Source organism: Oncorhynchus nerka, linkage group LG4 (assembly GCF_034236695.1).
Source record: "Oncorhynchus nerka isolate Pitt River linkage group LG4, Oner_Uvic_2.0, whole genome shotgun sequence".
Classification (NCBI taxonomy): Eukaryota; Metazoa; Chordata; class Actinopteri; order Salmoniformes; family Salmonidae; genus Oncorhynchus; species Oncorhynchus nerka.
In genome coordinates, this window is record NC_088399.1 from 97,474,044 (window position 1) to 97,493,096 (window position 19,053).

The 19,053-nt window shown below is 50.8% G+C and overlaps 1 protein-coding gene across 2 annotated transcripts; it reads right to left on the reverse strand.

Moving 5' to 3' along the window:
* Nucleotides 1-1,006: 1,006 nt before the first annotated feature.
* On the reverse strand, nt 1,007-6,097 carry LOC115115709 (proline-rich protein 15). 2 transcript variants are annotated; one of them, XM_029644198.2, is made up of 3 exons: nt 5,770-6,097; nt 4,004-4,170; nt 1,007-2,127 (listed from the first exon to the last, which is right to left on the reverse strand). In XM_029644198.2, the coding sequence occupies exons 2-3, from the start codon at nt 4,161-4,163 to the stop codon at nt 1,853-1,855; spliced, it is 435 nt and encodes a 144-aa protein (XP_029500058.1). In that variant the 5' UTR covers nt 4,164-4,170; nt 5,770-6,097; the 3' UTR covers nt 1,007-1,852. The 2 variants fall into 2 exon arrangements, with proteins under 2 accessions (XP_029500058.1, XP_029500057.1); XM_029644197.2 differs by having other exon boundaries at nt 4,004-4,173.
* Between the last annotated feature and the right edge of the window lie 12,956 nt (nt 6,098-19,053).

Here is a 19,053-nt window from a genome sequence, read left to right on the forward strand (position 1 = left end):
TATAACACCTTACCTTCTATCAGGATTATATATATCTATAACACCTTACCTTCTATCAGGATTATATATATCATCTATAACACCTTACCTTCTATCAGGATTACCTTCAATCAGGATTACCTTCAATCAGGATTACCTTCTATCAGGATTACCTTCTATCAGGATTACCTTCTATCAGGATTACCTTCCATCAGGATTACCTTCCATCAGGATTACCTTCCATCAGGATTACCTTCCATCAGGATTACCTTCTATCAGGATTACCTTCAATCAGGATTACCTTCCATCAGGATTACCTTCCATCAGGATTACCTTCTATCAGGATTACCTTCTATCAGGATTACCTTCCATCAGGATTACCTTCCATCAGGATTACCTTCCATCAGGATTACCTTCAATCAGGATTACCTTCCATCAGGATTACCTTCCATCAGGATTTGCTCCAGACAGTGATGTTTCTCTCTAAAACGTGTGCCTGTATGTAACTGAATAGCAGCTAGTGGATATAATCTTATATTTTCACCTGTCCGGTCACAAACACCAATGCTCATTCATTCAAGCAATCCCACCTCTTTAAAAACAAAAACAAAATGAGGTACCCTTCTAACCCACCTCTTTAAAAACAAAAACAAAATGAGGTACCCTTCTAACCCACCTCTTTAAAAACAAAAACAAATGAGGTACCCTTCTAACCCACTGTAATCATAGTTTAAAAAAAATAATTAAAAAAAATATTGATTAGTAAAAAACTATATTATATCCTTCATATTCAAAATATCACACGTGTATATATGTAAACATCTTATAAACAACGAATCATTTCCTGGAATGTGCATAGCTGTGTGTGTGTCTCATTTTCAGTATACTGTTTGGATACAGAAAAGGCTAGAAAAGTCTGGATAGTTTTTAAAGCTGAAAGGTGATACTTCTTACAGAAAACAATCCTTCCTTCCTTCCTTCCTCCCTCCCTCCCTCCCTCCCTCCCTCCCTCCCTCCCTCCCTCCCTTCCTTCCTTCGTTCGTTCCTTCCTCCCTCACTTCCTTCCTTTCTTGAAGGAGCCTAACCACTGATCTTTATGGGATTGGATTAGTAAAGACACACTTGTCTTCCTATTGCTTTAAATCAATCAAACCTTGTCAGACCTGTGATTTCCTCAGGGAAGGACTGTTAAGTACCTACCTAGCTGTCACTGAGAAACGTTCACCTACTGCCAATCAGCAGTCCATTATAATGTAACAAGACAGGAGGTACAGGAGAGTATAACTTCATTTCTGATCAGTTCACTTTCTTTGTGATGGGAAACACAGTTCAACACACAGTTCAATTTCCCATAAGGGATCAATAAATCAAAATCAATGAAATGAATCTCATGTTGATTGGTGAAGAAACAGAAGCAGTGGAACGGACAGACTCCTTAGTACTGACAAAAGGGTTCCAAAGGGTAAAAGTCTCAAATCACTATCTTCAACTTATTTTCAACTTACCCTCAACTTATCTTCAACTTACCCTCAACTTATCTTCAATTTACCCTCAACTTACACTCAACTTATCTTCAATTTACCCTCAACTTATCTTCAATTTACCATCAACTTATCTTCAACTTACCCTCAACTTATCTTCAACTTACCCTCAACTTATTTTCAACTTACCCTCAACTTATCTTCAACTTACCCTCAACTTATCTTCAATTTACCCTCAACTTATCTTCAATTTACCATCAACTTATCTTCAACTTACAATTCATCTTCATCTACCTTCCTCTTTCCCCAGAACGGACGGCCATGTTGAAATAAAGTTCAGAAGTAAGAGCAGTCTTTGGCCACTATCTCCCTCATCCTCATCGCCATCCTCGTCATCGTACGTCCTCTTTCCCCGTAGGAAGACTGGAGCGTGCCCTCTTCTTCTCCTTAAACCGGCCTGACCGAGACACCCTCAGGTTCCTACGACACGTCTGTTCGTTGAAGACCGACTCAAACTGGGAGTCATCGAAGGTCTCGTCGCTGAAGAGGCTGTTGCCTGTACTGACTGGTGCCTGTGACTGCTGTGATGCTGGTGACTGCTGTGATGCTGGTGGCTGTTGTGATGCTGGTGGCTGTTGGTCGGTTGGGAGTTTGGGGGCTGCTGCTGCTGAGAACGGTAGAAGAGAACAGTTTTGGGGGATTTCAAGGTGGTTTAACATATGTGTCCCGTTTCAGGAACTATGTCGCAGGTCACTACTTTACAGGAGAGCCGTTTGAACGTAAACAATAACTAACGATGTTACGAACGCTCAACACCTGTTGAATATGGCCGGAGTCAGTCAACATCAGCAAAATAACGTAATTAAATTGTTGCCAGCAAGCACAGTCACCAACGCTCTGGATAACATGAAAACTGCCTAACCAAGCTCTGCTAGGGGGAGTAAAATGGTCAGAGTTTTGGATGGGGACTACAGTTTAAGAGGATGATGCTGAATGGGTGGAAACAAAGAAGAGCTTTCTAGATAGGTATCAAAACATTCAAGGGCCATTTACATTTGCACAAGTCAAAGAGGAGCCGTCCTGTAGGTACCAAAACATTCAAGGGCCATTTACATTTGCACAAGTCAAAGAGGAGCTGTCTTGTAGGTACCAAAACATTCAAGGGCCATTTACATTTACACAAGTCAAAGAGGAGCTGTCCTGTAGGTACCAAAACATTCAAGGGCCATTTTCTCAAAAGTGAGTTTTACAAGTTGATCAACTTTCAAAGCAGAATTACGTTCCCATTGTTTCCTCAACTGCAGTGATATAACATGTTGTAGCTCTGTGTCTCTATTTTTATCCAATGTAATAAAAAAAAACACTGTTTCAAATTTTGCAACATATGACAGAATCAAGGCGATCGGTCACATTTTGGGGGCATACAAGGAGGCCATTGACATTTACACAAGACATTTTTCCAACAATTGTTTAAAGACAGATTATTTAACTTATAATTCACTGTATTACAATTCCAGTGGGTCAGAAGTTTACATACACTAAGTTGACTGTGCTTTTAAACAGCTTGGAAAATTCCAGAAAATAATGTCATGGCTTTAGAAGCTTCTGATAGGCTGATTGACACCATTTGAGTCAATTGGAGGTGTACCTGTGGATGTATTTCAAGGCAACTGCACATGGGGACACAGATCATACTTTTTGGAGAAATGTTCTCTGGTCTGATGAAACAAAAATAGAACTGTTTGGCCATAATGACCATCGTTATGTTTGGAGGAAAAATGGGGAGGCTTGCAAGCCGAAGAACACCATCCCAACCGTGAAGCACAGGGGTGGCAGCATCATGTTGTGGGGGTGCTTTGCTGCAGGAGGAACTGGTGCTCTTCACAAAATAGATGGCATCATGAGGCAGGAAACGTATGTGGATATATTGAAGCAACATCTCAAGACATCAGTCAGGAAGTTAAAGCTTGGTCGCAAATGGGTCTTCCAAATGGACAATGACCACAAGCACACTTCCAAAGTTGTGGCAAAATTACTTAAGGACATCAAAGTCAAGGTATTGGAGTGGCCATCACAAAGCCCTGACCTCAATCCTATTGAACATTTGTGGGCAGATCTGAAAAAGCGTGTGCGAGCAAGGAGGCCTACAAACCTGACTGAGTTACACCAGCTCTGACAGGAGGAATGGGTCAAAATTTACCCAACTTATTGTGGGAAGCTTGTGGAAGGCTACCCAAAACGTTTGACCCAAGTTAAACAATTTAAAGACAATGATAGCAAATACTAATTGAGTGTATGTAGACTTCTGACCCACTGGGAATGTTATGAAAGAAGTAAAAGCTGAAATAAATAATTCTCTCTACAATTATTCTGACATTTCACATTCATAAAATAAAGTGTTGATCCTAACTGACCTAAAACAGGGATTTTTTTTAATTTATTACTAAGATTCATTTTCAGTAATTGGGAAAAACTGAGTTGAGTAAATGTATTTAAGGTGTATGTAAACTTCCGACTTCACTGTGGGTGCTGAGATGACTTACAGTGTGGTGTTGCTAGGAGGCCCTGTGTTGCTAGGACTCCCTGTGTGCTGGGCGTCAGAGGGTCCTTCACTGCGTCGGGGAGCTGAGTGGCGATGTCCTTGGTACTTGTTCTCTTATTGTTCCCCAGAAACGCTCGCCACCAAGTCACTCTCTCTGCCATCCTCCACCTGCTAGAGACATTAACAGGTGCACCTTTATGCCGAGTATCACTCAGACATGTATTAAACAGTATATCTAAAACTAATGTTGTCGTAGTGATGTCATAGTGATGTCATAGTGATGTCATAGTGTTGTCATAGTGATGTCATAGTGATGTCATAGTGTTGTCATAGTGATGTCATAGTGATGTCATAGTGATGTCATAGTGTTGTCATAGTGATGTCATAGTGATGTCATAGTGTTGTCATAGTGTTGTCATAGTGTTGTCATAGTGATGACATAGTGTTGTCATTGTGTTGTCATAGTGTTGTCATAGTGATGTCATTGTGTTGTCATAGTGTTGTCATAGTGATGTCATAGTGTTGTCATAGTGATGTCATAGTGATGTCATAGTGTTGTCATAGTGATGTCATAGTGATGTCATAGTGTTGTCATAGTGATGTCATTGTGTTGTCATAGTGATGTCATAGTGATGTCATTGTGTTGTCATAGTGATGTCATAGTGATGTCATTGTGTTGTCATAGTGATGTCATTGTGTTGTCATAGTGATGTCATATCAACAGGTCGGTACAGTGTTATTGCAATGTAATAACTGTTTACAATACTGCCGGTATAATCGCGCAATGAATATTACGTTGTTGTTTTTTTTACCAAACATCCTGAGCAGCATAATGCATACTCATCATCATCATCATCAGCAGCAGCAATTATAGCTCTATGATGATGCCCACAGTGCCAATTATATCCTGACATTCGGGAGATCTTTAAAAATAAATAAATAAAATTATGTGACTTCCTATAACGGTAGAAATGTATTCTATTTTAATGTGGCATGATCTTCATGATGCTTTCATTTGATTGTCAAAAAATATATATATATATATTTTAAAAACATAAGGCTACATGCACATGTTCGTTTCACTCCAAAAAGATTTCGTGCATCACAACAGCGCACTGTGTACCATACCATATATATGAAATATATGGGACACACTGTGCACCGCGATTGGATGAATAGAAAGAGGCATCCGTTATAAGACACGCCAACAAGTCTAAATTACATTCGCGGTGATTGTCATTAGTGGAAGGAGGAAGGGGGGGGATTGTCATTAGGCCTGCACTCTTGTAGCCTGATTAATTGATACGTTTTGTTGTCAAAATGAACTTTTTTTTGGTCAAAAATGAAAGTCTGGACACGTGAGAAGGTGTTGAAATATGGGATATACGTATGATATTTTAAAAAAAATCTATTTAAAAAAATAAGGCTACATGCACATGTTCGTTCCACTCCAAAAAGACTTCGTGCATCACAACAGCGCACTGTCTACCGTACCATATATATGAAATATATACAGTGTCTAGAACCTCATGTCTCATTCGCACACCGACTATGCCTTTATGCTCTTCTTGGTCAGTGAAAGCCTATGAATATGAATACAGAACTTCTTTGCAAAAGAAAAACTAAACAGAAAACACAGCGCATTACTATCCGTAACTATCTATGTGGTGCAGAACAGGTTTAATGAGCCGTGAGAACAGCTGAGACAGAGCTGTGATTCACCGCTCAGCAATGCTATAAGCATCTCTACACCACCGGGCCACTCACCTGCACTATTCGGGCTGGTATGGGACAGGGTCGGAGCGGAGCGGGTCGGACCTCTTCAAGAACGAACTTTAGTCCGCGTTGATGTAAAAATCCATGGCTGATCTCTTGTGGAGTCAGTTGAAACGGTTTTGAAATGTTGTGCGTCCTAAAAGTGCGTCTACCTTTATACACGGATTCTCAGCACAAGCTATCTCCACTCATTCTCTTTCCACGGTTGAAAAATATATATATTTAAACCTAAATATCATTAATTTGATTCGCTCTCATAACTCGTTGTTTCGGTGATTCTCTGATTTTTTAAAAATACGACTGAATGTACAACTTTATATTGAGGCGTCTGTATTTTAGTGGACCTGCAGGTTTCCGCCTCCGAAACTGTCCTCCCGGAGGAGCACCTGTCCGGGCCCCTGATTGGCCAAAACCGGAGGACCGCACACGTGACCTGCGTTCAGGTGAATCCACTCGAAGGGAGGGTTGGGCTTCAGGGTTACCTAGCAACGTGCTGCGGCGCGCACATTGCCTGACATCCAGGAGGATATACATAGAGGCACTGAACAATAGGACACAACACAGAGTCACACCCTCCAAAGGGACCAACGATGTTCAGATACTAGAGTTTAATTGCTTAGCAACAGCATATTAAAACACCAAAAAATGGAATGAAGATGGCACTGGTGATACTTTTTACAGAACAAATATTTGAATGGTTACCACAGCGACAGTGAGGTATACCAGTAATTGTAGACCTATCTGTCACATCTAACAAAACAAAAAAACTGTTTCCTGCAGATAGATGCAACTGAGCAGATTGATGTAGTGTACAATTGGCCTTAACCCCAATCTATCTGAGTAGAGGCCTATACAATTTCTACAGTATATGTATTCCAACCTCCTGCGACAGATACAGAGATGAAAATGCATTCCGTGTTAAAATTAGCAGAGACATTTAGTGTCTCTATTATAAAAAGGAGTTTAGGAGTTGGAGGAATCCCAGGACCTTTCAAAATCAAACTGACGTAAGCACAGTAAAGAAGACTGTTGCCAGTTTTACCTGTTGTGCAGCTTGTAGGAAATGAAGGTTCCGAATGCTTTAGCAAGAACACATACTGTGCATTCCTTACTGTCTCTGGAGGAAGTTTCTGTATGAATTTTTACAATTCTCTCTCTCTCTCTCTCTCTCTCTCTGTCTCTCTCTCTCTCTCTGTCTCTCTCCCTCGCTCTCTCTCTCTCTCTCTCTCTTTCTCTCTCTCCCTCGCTCTCTCTCTCTCTCTCTATGTCTCTCCCCCTCGCTCTCTCTCTCTCTCTCTCTCTCTATGTCTTTCTCTCTCTCCCTCTCTCCCTCGCTCTCTCCCTCTCTCTCTCTCTCTCTCTCTCTCTCTCTCTCTCTCTCTCCTCGCTCTCTCTCTCTCTCATTATAACTGGGACTTATTTCACCATCCACAGTCACAGAGTCACCTGATCATCCATGGTGTAAATGGACCAATGTCAATACAACATACGAAATATAAATTGCATAAGAAGTACTAATAATGCATTGAAAATACAGTATTTTCTATCTAACCCATGTTATTACCTATCTCAGTGAAATATAGGATTGTATCCATATAAACTTATAAACCAGTGTGCCAGTAGTTCCATTTGATGCTTTCACAAGTCAACAGAGGACAGTATTCTATATTCAGTGGAAGGAGGAAGGGGACAGGGTGGGGATGAAGGAGGAAGGGGACAGGGTGGGGATGAAGGAGGAAGGGGACAGTATTCTATATTCAGTAGGAAGGAGGAAGGGGACAGTATTCTATATTCAGTGGAAGGAGGAAGGGGACAGGGTGGGGATGAAGGAGGAAGGGGACAGGGTGGGGATGAAGGAGGAAGGGGACAGTATTCTATATTCAGTGGAAGGAGGAAGGGGACAGGGTGGGGATGAAGGAGGAAGGGGACAGTATTCTATATTCAGTGGAAGGAGGAAGGGACAGTATTCTATATTCAGTGGAAGGAGGAAGGGGACAGGGTGGGGATGAAGGAGGAAGGGACAGGGTGGGGATGAAGGAGGAAGGGGACAGTATTCTATATTCAGTGGAAGGAGGAAGGGGACAGTATTCTATATTCAGTGGAAGGAGGAAGGGGACAGGGTGGGGATGAAGGAGGAAGGGGACAGGGTGGGGATGAAGGAGGAAGGGGACAGGGTGGGGATGAAGAAGGAAGGGGACAGTATTCTATATTCAGTGGAAGGAGGAAGGGGACAGGGTGGAGATGAAGAAGGAAGGGGACAGTATTCTATATTCAGTGGAAGGAGGAAGGGGACAGGGTGGAGATGAAGGAGGAAGGGGACAGGGTGGGGATGAAGGAGGAAGGGGACAGGGTGGGGATGAAGGAGGAAGGGGACAGGGTGGGGATGAAGGAGGAAGGGGACAGGGTGGGGATGAAGAAGGAAGGGGACAGTATTCTATATTCAGTGGAAGGAGGAAGGGGACAGGGTGGAGATGAAGGAGGAAGGGGACAGTATTCTATATTCAGTAGGAAGGAGGAAGGGGACAGGGTGGAGATGAAGGAGGAAGGGGACAGGGTGGGGATGAAGGAGGAAGGGGACAGTATTCTATATTCAGTGGAAGGAGGAAGGGGACAGTATTCTATATTCAGTAGGAAGGAGGAAGGGGACAGGGTGGGGATGAAGGTGGAAGGGGACAGTATTCTATATTCAGTAGGAAGGAGGAAGGGGACAGTATTCTATATTCAGTGGAAGGAGGAAGGGGACAGTATTCTATATTCAGTGGAAGTTGGAAGGGGACCGTATTCTATATTCAGTGGAAGGAGGAAGGGGACAGGGTGGGGATGAAGGAGGAAGGGGACAGTATTCTATATTCAGTAGGAAGGTGGAAGGGGACAGTATTCTATATTCAGTGGAAGGAGGAAGGGGACAGGGTGGGGATGAAGGAGGAAGGGGACAGGGTGGGGATGAAGGAGGAAGGGGACAGTATTCTATATTCAGTGGAAGGAGGAAGGGGACAGTATTCTATATTCAGTGGGAAGAAGGAAGGGGACAGTATTCTATATTCAGTGGGAAGGAGGAAGGGGACAGGGTGGAGATGAAGGTGGAAGGGGACAGTATTCTATATTCAGTGGAAGGAGGAAGGGGACAGGGTGGGGATGAAGGAGGAAGGGGACAGGGTGGGGATGAAGGAGGAAGGGGACAGTATTCTATATTCAGTGGAAGGAGGAAGGGGACAGTATTCTATATTCAGTGGGAAGAAGGAAGGGGACAGTATTCTATATTCAGTGGGAAGGAGGAAGGGGACAGGGTGGAGATGAAGGTGGAAGGGGACAGTATTCTATATTCAGTGGGAAGGAGGAAGGGGACAGTATTCTATATTCAGTGGAAGGAGGAAGGGGACAGGGTGGAGATGAAGGTGGAAGGGGACAGAATTCTATATTCAGTGGAAGGAGGAAGGGGACAGGGTGGGGATGAAGGAGGAAGGGGACAGGGTGGGGATGAAGGAGGAAGGGGACAGTATTCTATATTCAGTGGAAGGAGGAAGGGGACAGTATTCTATATTCAGTGGAAGGTGGAAGGGGACAGTATTCTATATTCAGTGGAAGGAGGAAGGGGACAGGGTGGAGATGAAGAAGGAAGGGGACAGGGTGGGGATGAAGGTGGAAGGAGGAAGGGGACAGGGTGGGGATGAAGGAGGAAGGGGACAGTATTCTATATTCAGTGGAAGGAGGAAGGGGACAGTATTCTATATTCAGTGGAAGGAGGAAGGGGACAGTATTCTATATTCAGTGGAAGGAGGAAGGGGACAGGGTGGGGATGAAGGTGGAAGGGGACAGTATTCTATATTCAGTGGAAGGAGGAAGGGGACAGTATTCTATATTCAGTGGAAGGAGGAAGGGGACAGGGTGGAGATGAAGAAGGAAGGGGACAGGGTGGGGATGAAGGAGGAAGGGGACAGTATTCTATATTCAGTAGGAAGGAGGAAGGGGACAGGGTGGGGATGAAGGTGGAAGGGGACAGTATTCTATATTCAGTGGAAGGAGGAAGGGGACAGTATTCTATATTCAGTGGAAGGAGGAAGGGGACAGGGTGGAGATGAAGAAGGAAGGGGACAGGGTGGGGATGAAGGAGGAAGGGGACAGTATTCTATATTCAGTAGGAAGGAGGAAGGGGACAGTATTCTATATTCAGTGGAAGGAGGAAGGGGACAGTATTCTATATTCAGTGGAAGGAGGAAGGGGACAGGGTGGGGATGAAGGAGGAAGGGGACAGGGTGGGGATGAAGGAGGAAGGGGACAGAATTCTATATTCAGTGGAAGGAGGAAGGGGACAGGGTGGGGATGAAGGAGGAAGGGGACAGGGTGGAGATGAAGAAGGAAGGGGACAGGGTGGGGATGAAGGAGGAAGGGGACAGTATTCTATATTCAGTGGAAGGAGGAAGGGGACAGGGTGGGGATGAAGGAGGAAGGGGACAGTATTCTATATTCAGTGGAAGGAGGAAGGGGACAGGGTGGGGATGAAGGAGGAAGGGGACAGTATTCTATATTCAGTAGGAAGGAGGAAGGGGACAGTATTCTATATTCAGTGGAAGGAGGAAGGGGACAGGGTGGGGATGAAGGAGGAAGGGGACAGTATTCTATATTCAGTAGGAAGGAGGAAGGGGACAGTATTCTATATTCAGTGGAAGGAGGAAGGGGACAGGGTGGGGATGAAGGAGGAAGGGGACAGTATTCTATATTCAGTGGAAGGAGGAAGGGGACAGGGTGGAGATGAAGAAGGAAGGGGACAGGGTGGGGATGAAGGTGGAAGGAGGAAGGGGACAGGGTGGGGATGAAGGTGGAAGGGGACAGTATTCTATATTCAGTAGGAAGGGGACAGTATTCTATATTCAGTGGAAGGAGGAAGGGGACAGTATTCTATATTCAGTGGAAGGAGGAAGGGGACAGTATTCTATATTCAGTGGAAGGAGGAAGGGGACAGGGTGGGGATGAAGGAGGAAGGGGACAGGGTGGGGATGAAGGAGGAAGGGGACAGAATTCTATATTCAGTGGAAGGAGGAAGGGGACAGGGTGGGGATGAAGGAGGAAGGGGACAGGGTGGGGATGAAGGTGGAAGGGGACAGTATTCTATATTCAGTGGAAGGAGGAAGGGGACAGGGTGGGGATGAAGGAGGAAGGAGGAAGGGGACAGCGTGGGGATGAAGGTGGAAGGGGACAGGGTGGGGATGAAGATGGAAGGAGGAAGGGGACAGGGTGGGGATGAAGGTGGAAGGAGGAAGGGGACAGGGTGGGGATGAAGGTGGAAAGGGGACAGGGTGGGGATGAAGGTGGAAGGAGGAAGGGGACAGGGTGGGGATGAAGGTGGAAGGAGGAAGGGGCCAGGGGTGGGGATGAAGGTGGAAGGGGACAGGGTGGGGATGAAGGTGGAAGGAGGAATGGGACAGGGTGGGGATGAAGGTAGTAGGAGGAAGGGGACAGGGTGGGGATGAAGGTGGAAGGAGGAAGGGGACAGGGTGGGGATGAAGGTGGAAGGGGACAGGGTGGGGATGAAGGTGGAAGGAGGAAGGGGACAGCGTGGGGATGAAGGTGGAAGGGACAGGGTGGGGATGAAGATGGAAGGAGGAAGGGGACAGGGTGGGGTTGAAGGTGGAAGGAGGAAGGGGACAGGGTGGGGATGAAGGTGAAAGGGGACAGGGTGGGGATGAAGGTGGAAGGAGGAAGGGGACAGGGTGGGGATGAAGGTGGAAGGAGGAAGGGACAGGGGTGGGGATGAATGTGGAAGGAGGAAGGGGCCAGGGTGGGGATGAAGGTGGAAGGGACAGGGTGGGATGAAGGTGGAAGGAGAATGGACAGGGGTGGGGATGAAGGTAGTAGGAGGAAGGGACAGGGTGGGGATGAAGGTGGAAGGAGGAAGGGACAGGGTGGGGATGAAGGTGGAAGGGACAGGGTGGGGATGAAGGTGGAAGGGACAGGGTGGGGATGAAGGTGGAAGGGACAGGGTGGGGATGAAGGTGGAAGGGACAGGGTGGGGATGAAGGTGGAAGGGACAGGGTGGGGATGAAGGTGGAAGGGACAGGGTGGGATGAAGGATGAAGGGGACAGGGTGGGGATGAAGGTGGAAGGGGACAGGGTGGGGATGAAGGTGGAAGGAGGAAGGGGACAGGGTGGGGATGAAGATGGAAGGAGGAAGGGGACAGGGTGGGGATGAAGGTGGAAGGGACAGGGTGGGGATGAAGGTGGAAGGGACAGGGTGGGGATGAAGGAGGAAGGACAGGGTGGGGATGAAGGTGGAAGGGGAAGGGACAGGGTGGGGATGAAGGTGGAAGGAGGAAGGGGACAGGGTGGGGATGAAGGTGGAAGGGACAGGGTGGGGATGAAGGTGGAAGGGACAGGTGGGGATGAAGGTGGAAGGAGAAAGGGGACAGGGTGGGGATGAAGGTGGAAGGAGGAAGGGGACAGGGTGGGGATGAAGGTGGAAGGAGGAAGGGGACAGGGTGGAGATGAAGGTGGAAGGAGGAAGGGGACAGGGTGGGGATGAAGGTGGAAGGGGACAGGGTGGGGATGAAGGTGGAAGGAGGAAGGGGACAGGGTGGGGATGAAGGTGGGAAGGGACAGGGTGGGGATGAAGGTGGAAGGAGGAAGGGGACAGGGTGGGGATGAAGGTGGAAGGGACAGGGTGGGGATGAAGGTGGAAGGAGGAAGGGGACAGGGTGGAGATGAAGGTGGAAGGAGGAAGGGGACAGGGTGGGGATGAAGGTGGAAGGGGACAGGGTGGGGATGAAGGTAAAAGGAGGAAGGGGACAGGGTGGGGATGAAGGTGGAAGGAGGAAGGGGACAGGGTGGGGATGAATGTGGAAGGAGGAAGGGGCCAGGGTGGGGATGAAGGTGGAAGGGGACAGGGTGGGGATGAAGGTGGAAGGAGGAAGGGGACAGGGTGGGGATGAAGGTAGTAGGAGGAAGGGGACAGGGTGGGGATGAAGGTGGAAGGAGGAAGGGGACAGGGTGGGGATGAAGGTGGAAGGGGACAGGGTGGGGATGAAGTGGAAGGAGGAAGGGGACAGGGTGGGGATGAAGGTGGAAGGAGGAAGGGGACAGGTTGGGGATGAAGGTGGAAGGGGACAGGGTGGGGATGAAGGAGGAAGGGGACAGGGTGGGGATGAAGGTAGAAGGAGGAAGAGGACAGGGTGGGGATGAAGGTGGAAGGAGGAAGGACACAGGGTGGGGATAAAGGTGGAAGTAGGAAGGGGACAGGGTGGGGATGAAGGTGGAAGGAGGAAGGGGACAGGGTGGGGATGAAGGTGGAAGGAGGAAGGGGACAGGGTGGAGATTAAGGTGGAAGGAGGAAGGGGACAGGGTGGGGATGAAAGTGGAAGGAGGAAGGGGACAGGGTGGGGATGAAGGTGGAAGGAGGAAGGGGACAGGGTGGAGATTAAGGTGGACAGGAAGAAGGGGACAGGGTGGGGGGATGAAGGTGGAAGGAGGAAGGGGACAGGGTGGGGATGAAGGTCGTAGGAGGAAGGGGACAGGGTGGGGATGAAGGTGGAAGGAGGAAGGGGACAGGTGGGGATGAAGGTGGAAGGAGGAAGGGGACAGGGTGGGATGAAGGTGGAAGGAGAAGGGGACAGGGTGGAGATGAAGGTGGAAGGAAGAAGGGGACAGGGTGGGGATGAAGGTGGAAGGAAGAAGGGGACAGGGTGGGGATGAAGGTGGAAGGAGGAAGGGGGACAGGGTGGGGATGAAGGTGGAAGGAGGAAGGGGACAGGGTGGGGATGAAGGTGGAAGGAAGAAGGGGACATGGTGGGGATGAAGGTGGAAGGAGGAAGGGGTGGGGATGAAGGTGGAAGGAGGAAGGGGACAGGGTGGGGATGAAGGTTGAAGGAGGAAGGGGACAGGGTGGGGATGAAGGAGGAAGGGGACAGGGTGGGGATGAAGGTGGAAGGAGGAAGGGGACAGGGTGGGGATGAAGGTGGAAGGAGGAAGGGGACAGGGTGGGGATGAAGGTGGAAGGGGACAGGGTGGGGATGAAGGTGGAAGGAGGAAGGGGACAGCGTGGGGATGAAGGTGGAAGAGGACAGGGTGGGGATGAAGATGGAAGGAGGAAGGGGACAGGGTGGGGTTGAAGGTGGAAGGAGGAAGGGGACAGGGTGGGGATGAAGGTGAAAGGGGACAGGAGGTGGGGATGAAGGTGGAAGGAGGAAGGGACAGGGTGGGGATGAAGGTGGAAGGAGGAAGGGGACAGGGTGGGGATGAATGTGGAAGGAGGAAGGGGCCAGGGTGGGGATGAAGGTGGAAGGGGACAGGGTGGGGATGAAGGTGGAAGGAGGAATGGGACAGGGTGGGGATGAAGGTAGTAGGAGGAAGGGGACAGGGTGGGGATGAAGGTGGAAGGAGGAAGGGGACAGGGTGGGGATGAAGGTGGAAGGGGACAGGGTGGGGATGAAGGTGGAAGGGGACAGGGTGGGGATGAAGGTGGAAGGACAGGGTGGGGATGAAGGTGGGAAGGGGACAGGGTGGGGATGAAGGTGGAAGGGGACAGGGTGGGGATGAAGGATGAAGGGACAGGGTGGGGATGAAGGTGGAAGGGGACAGGGTGGGGATGAAGGTGGAAGGAGGAAGGGGGACAGGGTGGGGATGAAGATGGAAGGAGGAAGGGACAGGGTGGGGATGAAGGTGGAAGGGGACAGGGTGGGGATGAAGGTGGAAGGGGACAGGGTGGGGATGAAGGAGGAAGGGGACAGGGTGGGGATGAAGGTGGAAGGGGAAGGGGACAGGGTGGGGATGAAGGTGGAAGGAGGAAGGGGACAGGGTGGGGATGAAGGTGGAAGGGGACAGGGTGGGGATGAAGGTGGAAGGAGAAAGGGGACAGGGTGGGGATGAAGGTGGAAGGAGGAAGGGGACAGGGTGGGGATGAAGGTGGAAGGAGGAAGGGGACAGGGTGGAGATGAAGGTGGAAGGAGGAAGGGGACAGGGTGGGGATGAAGGTGGAAGGGACAGGTGGGGATGAAGGTGGAAGGAGGAAGGGGACAGGGTGGGGATGAAGGTGGAAGGGGACAGGGTGGGGATGAAGGTGGAAGGAGGAAGGGGACAGGGTGGGGATGAAGGTGGAAGGGGACAGGGTGGGGATGAAGGTGGAAGGAGGAAGGGGACAGGGTGGAGATGAAGGTGGAAGGAGGAAGGGGACAGGGTGGGGATGAAGGTGGAAGGGGACAGGGTGGGGATGAAGGTAAAAGGAGGAAGGGGACAGGGTGGGGATGAAGGTGGAAGGAGGAAGGGGACAGGGTGGGGATGAATGTGGAAGGAGGAAGGGGCCAGGGTGGGGATGAAGGTGGAAGGGGACAGGGTGGGGATGAAGGTGGAAGGAGGAAGGGGACAGGGTGGGGATGAAGGTAGTAGGAGGAAGGGGACAGGGTGGGGATGAAGGTGGAAGGAGGAAGGGGACAGGGTGGGGATGAAGGTGGAAGGGGACAGGGTGGGGATGAAGTGGAAGGAGGAAGGGGACAGGGTGGGGATGAAGGTGGAAGGAGGAAGGGGACAGGTTGGGGATGAAGGTGGAAGGGGACAGGTGGGGATGAAGGAGGAAGGGACAGGGTGGGGATGAAGGTAGAAGGAGGAAGAGGACAGGGTGGGGATGAAGGTGGAAGGAGGAAGGACACAGGGTGGGGATAAAGGTGGAAGTAGGAAGGGGACAGGGTGGGGATGAAGGTGGAAGGAGGAAGGGGACAGGGTGGGGATGAAGGTGGAAGGAGGAAGGGGACAGGGTGGAGATTAAGGTGGAAGGAGGAAGGGGACAGGGTGGGGATGAAAGTGGAAGGAGGAAGGGGACAGGGTGGGGATGAAGGTGGAAGGAGGAAGGGGACAGGGTGGAGATTAAGGTGGACAGGAAGAAGGGGACAGGGTGGGGATGAAGGTGGAAGGAGGAAGGGGACAGGGTGGGGATGAAGGTCGTAGGAGGAAGGGGACAGGGTGGGGATGAAGGTGGAAGGAGGAAGGGGACAGGGTGGGGATGAAGGTGGAAGGAGGAAGGGGACAGGGTGGGGATGAAGGTGGAAGGAGGAAGGGGACAGGGTGGAGATGAAGGTGGAAGGAAGAAGGGGACAGGGTGGGGATGAAGGTGGAAGGAAGAAGGGGACAGGGTGGGGATGAAGGTGGAAGGAGGAAGGGGACAGGGTGGGGATGAAGGTGGAAGGAGGAAGGGGACAGGGTGGGGATGAAGGTGGAAGGAAGAAGGGGACATGGTGGGGATGAAGGTGGAAGGAGGAAGGGGGTGGGGATGAAGGTGGAAGGAGGAAGGGGACAGGGTGGGGATGAAGGTTGAAGGAGGAAGGGGACAGGGTGGGGATGAAGGAGGAAGGGGACAGGGTGGGGATGAAGGTGGAAGGAGGAAGGGGACAGGGTGGGGATGAAGGAGGAAGGAGGAAGGGACAGGGTGGGGATGAAGGTGGAGGAGGAAGGACCAGGGTGGGGATGAAGGTGGAAGGAGGAAGGGGGCAGGGTGGGGATGAAAGTGGAAGGAGGAAGGGGACAGGGTGGGGATGAAGGTGGAAGGAGGAAGGGGACAGGGTGGAGATTAAGGTGGAAAGGAAGAAGGGGACAGGGTGGGGATGAAGATGGAAGGAGGAAGGGGACAGGGTGGGGATGAAGGTGGTAGGAGGAAGGGGACAGGGTGGGGATGAAGGTGGAAGGAGGAAGGGGACAGGGTGGGGATGAAGGTGGAAGGGACAGGGTGGGGATGAAAGTGGAAGGAGGAAGGGACAGGTGGAGATGAACGTGGAAGGAAGAAGGGACAGGGTGAGGATGAAGGTGGAAGGAAGAAGGGGACAGGGTGGGGATGAAGGTGGAAGGAGGAAGGGGACAGGGTGGGGATGAAGGTGGAAGGAGGAAGGGGACAGGGTGGGGATGAAGGTGGAAGGAAGAAGGGGACATGGTGGGGATGAAGGTGGAAGGAGGAAGGGGTGGGGATGAAGGAAGGGGACAGGGTGGGGATGAAGGTTGAAGGAGGAAGGGGACAGGGTGGGGATGAAGGAGGAAGGGGACAGGGTGGGGATGAAGGTGGAAGGAGGAAGGGGACAGGGTGGGGATGAAGGAGGAAGTGGACAGGGTAGGGATGAAGGTGGAAGGAGGAAGGGGACAGGGTGGGGATGAAGGTGGAAGGAGACAGGGTGGGGATGAAGGTGGAAGGAGGAAGGGGACAGGGTGGGGATGAAGGTGAAAGGAGGAAGGGGACAGGGTGGAGATGAAGGTGGAAGGAAGAAGGGACAGGGTGGGGATGAAGGTGGAAGGAAGAAGGGGACAGGGTGGGGATGAAGGTGGAAGGAGGAAGGGGACAGGGTGGGGATGAAGGTGGAAGGAAGAAGGGGACAGGGTGGGGATGAAGGTGGAAGGAGGAAGGGGACAGGGTGGGGATGAAGGTGGAAGGAGGAAGGGGACAGGGTGGGGATGAAGGTGGAAGGAAGAAGGGGACAGGGTGGGGATGAAGGTGGAAGGAGGAAGGGGACAGGGTGGGGATGAAGGTTGAAGGAGGAAGGGGACAGGGTGGGGATGAAGGAGGAAGGGGACAGGGTGGGGATGAAGGTGGAAGGAGGAAGGGGACAGGGTGGGGATGAAGGAGGAAGTGGACAGGGTAGGGATGAAGGTGGAAGGAGGAAGGGGACAGGGTGGGGATGAAGGTGGAAGGAGACAGGGTGGGGATGAAGGTGGAAGGAGGAAGGGGACAGGGTGGGGATGAAGGTGAAAGGAGGAAGGGGACAGGGTGGAGATGAAGGTGGAAGGAAGAAGGGGACAGGGTGGGGATGAAGGTGGAAGGAAGAAGGGGACAGGGTGGGGATGAAGGTGGAAGGAGGAAGGGGACAGGGTGGGGATGAAGGTGGAAGGAAGAAGGGGACAGGGTGGGGATGAAGGTGGAAGGAGGAAGGGGACAGGGTGGGGATGAAGGTGGAAGGAGGAAGGGGACAGGGTGGGGATGAAGGTGGAAGGAAGAAGGGGACATGGTGGGGATGAAGGTGGAAGGAGGAAGGGGTGGGGATGAAGGTTGAAGGAGAAAGGGGACAGGGTGGGGATGAAGGAGGAAGGGGACAGGGTGGGGATGAAAGTGGAAGGAGGAAGGGGACAGGGTGGGGATGAAGGTGGAAGGAGGAAGGGGACAGGGTGGGGATGAAGGAGGAAGGAGGAAGGGGACAGGTGGGGATGAAGGTGGAAGGAGGAAGGACCAGGGTGGGGATGAAGGTGGAAGGAGGAAGGGACAGGGTGGGGATGAAGGTGGAAGGAGGAAGGGGACAGGGTGGGGATGAAGGTGGAAGGAGGAAGGGGACAGGGTGGAGATGAAGGTGGAAAGGAAGAAGGGGACAGGGTGGGGATGAAGGTGGAAGGAAGAAGGGGACAGGGTGGGGATGAAGGTGGAAGGAGGAAGGGGACAGGGTGGGGATGAAGGTGGAAGGAGGAAGGGGACAGGGTGGGGATGAAGGTGGAAGGAAGAAGGGGACATGGTGGGGATGAAGGTGGAAGGAGGAAGGGGTGGGGATGAAGGTGGAAGGAGGAAGGGGACAGGGTGGGGATGAAGGTTGAAGGAGGAAGGGGACAGGGTGGGGATGAAGGAGGAAGGGGACAGGGTGGGGATGAAGGTGGAAGGAGGAAGGGGACAGGGTGGGGATGAAGGAGGAAGGGGACAGGGTAGGGATGAAGGTAAAAGGAGGAAGGGGACAGGGTGGGGATGAAGGTGGAAGGAGGAAGGGGACAGGGTGGGGATGAAGGTGGAAGGAGAGAGAGAGGTTGGGGATGAAGGTGAAAGGAGAGAGAGAGAGAGGGGGTGGGGACGAAGGTGGAAGGAGAGAGAAAGCGAGAGAGGTTGGGGGTGAAAATGTGGAAGGAGAGAGAGAGAGGGGTTGGGGATGAAAGTGGATGAGAGAGAGAGGTTGGGGATGAAGGTGGAAGGAGAGAGAGAGAGAGGGGGTGGGGATGAAGGTGGAAGGAGAGAGAGAGGTTGGGGATGAAGGCGGAAGGAGAGAGAGGGGGGGGGATGAATGTGGAAGGAGAGAGAGAGAGAGGTTGGGGATGAAAGTGGATGAGAGAGAGAGAGACAGAGAGAGAGGAGATGATGGAGGAAGGAGAGAGAGAGACAGAGAGAGAGAGGAGATGATGGAGGAAGGAGAGATGCATCTTTGATGGAGGAGAGAGAGATGCATCTCTGAGTCAGGACATCTTTCAGGAAGTATTGGATCTAAGTACACAATGACACCTAATGTATTTATGTCAGGCATGTTCTCAGGCTGCAACTATCACACTCCTTTGGCAGACAGACAG

Coding starts and splice junctions, on each gene's coding strand:
- LOC115115709 (XM_029644198.2), bottom strand. CDS start 4,163: ATGGCAGAGAGAGTGACTTGGTGGCGAGCGTTTCTGGGGAACAATAAG. Junction 2,128..4,003: donor CCTCCTAGCAACACCACACT/GTAAGTCATCTC, acceptor TACCGTTCTCAG/CAGCAGCAGCCCCCAAACTC.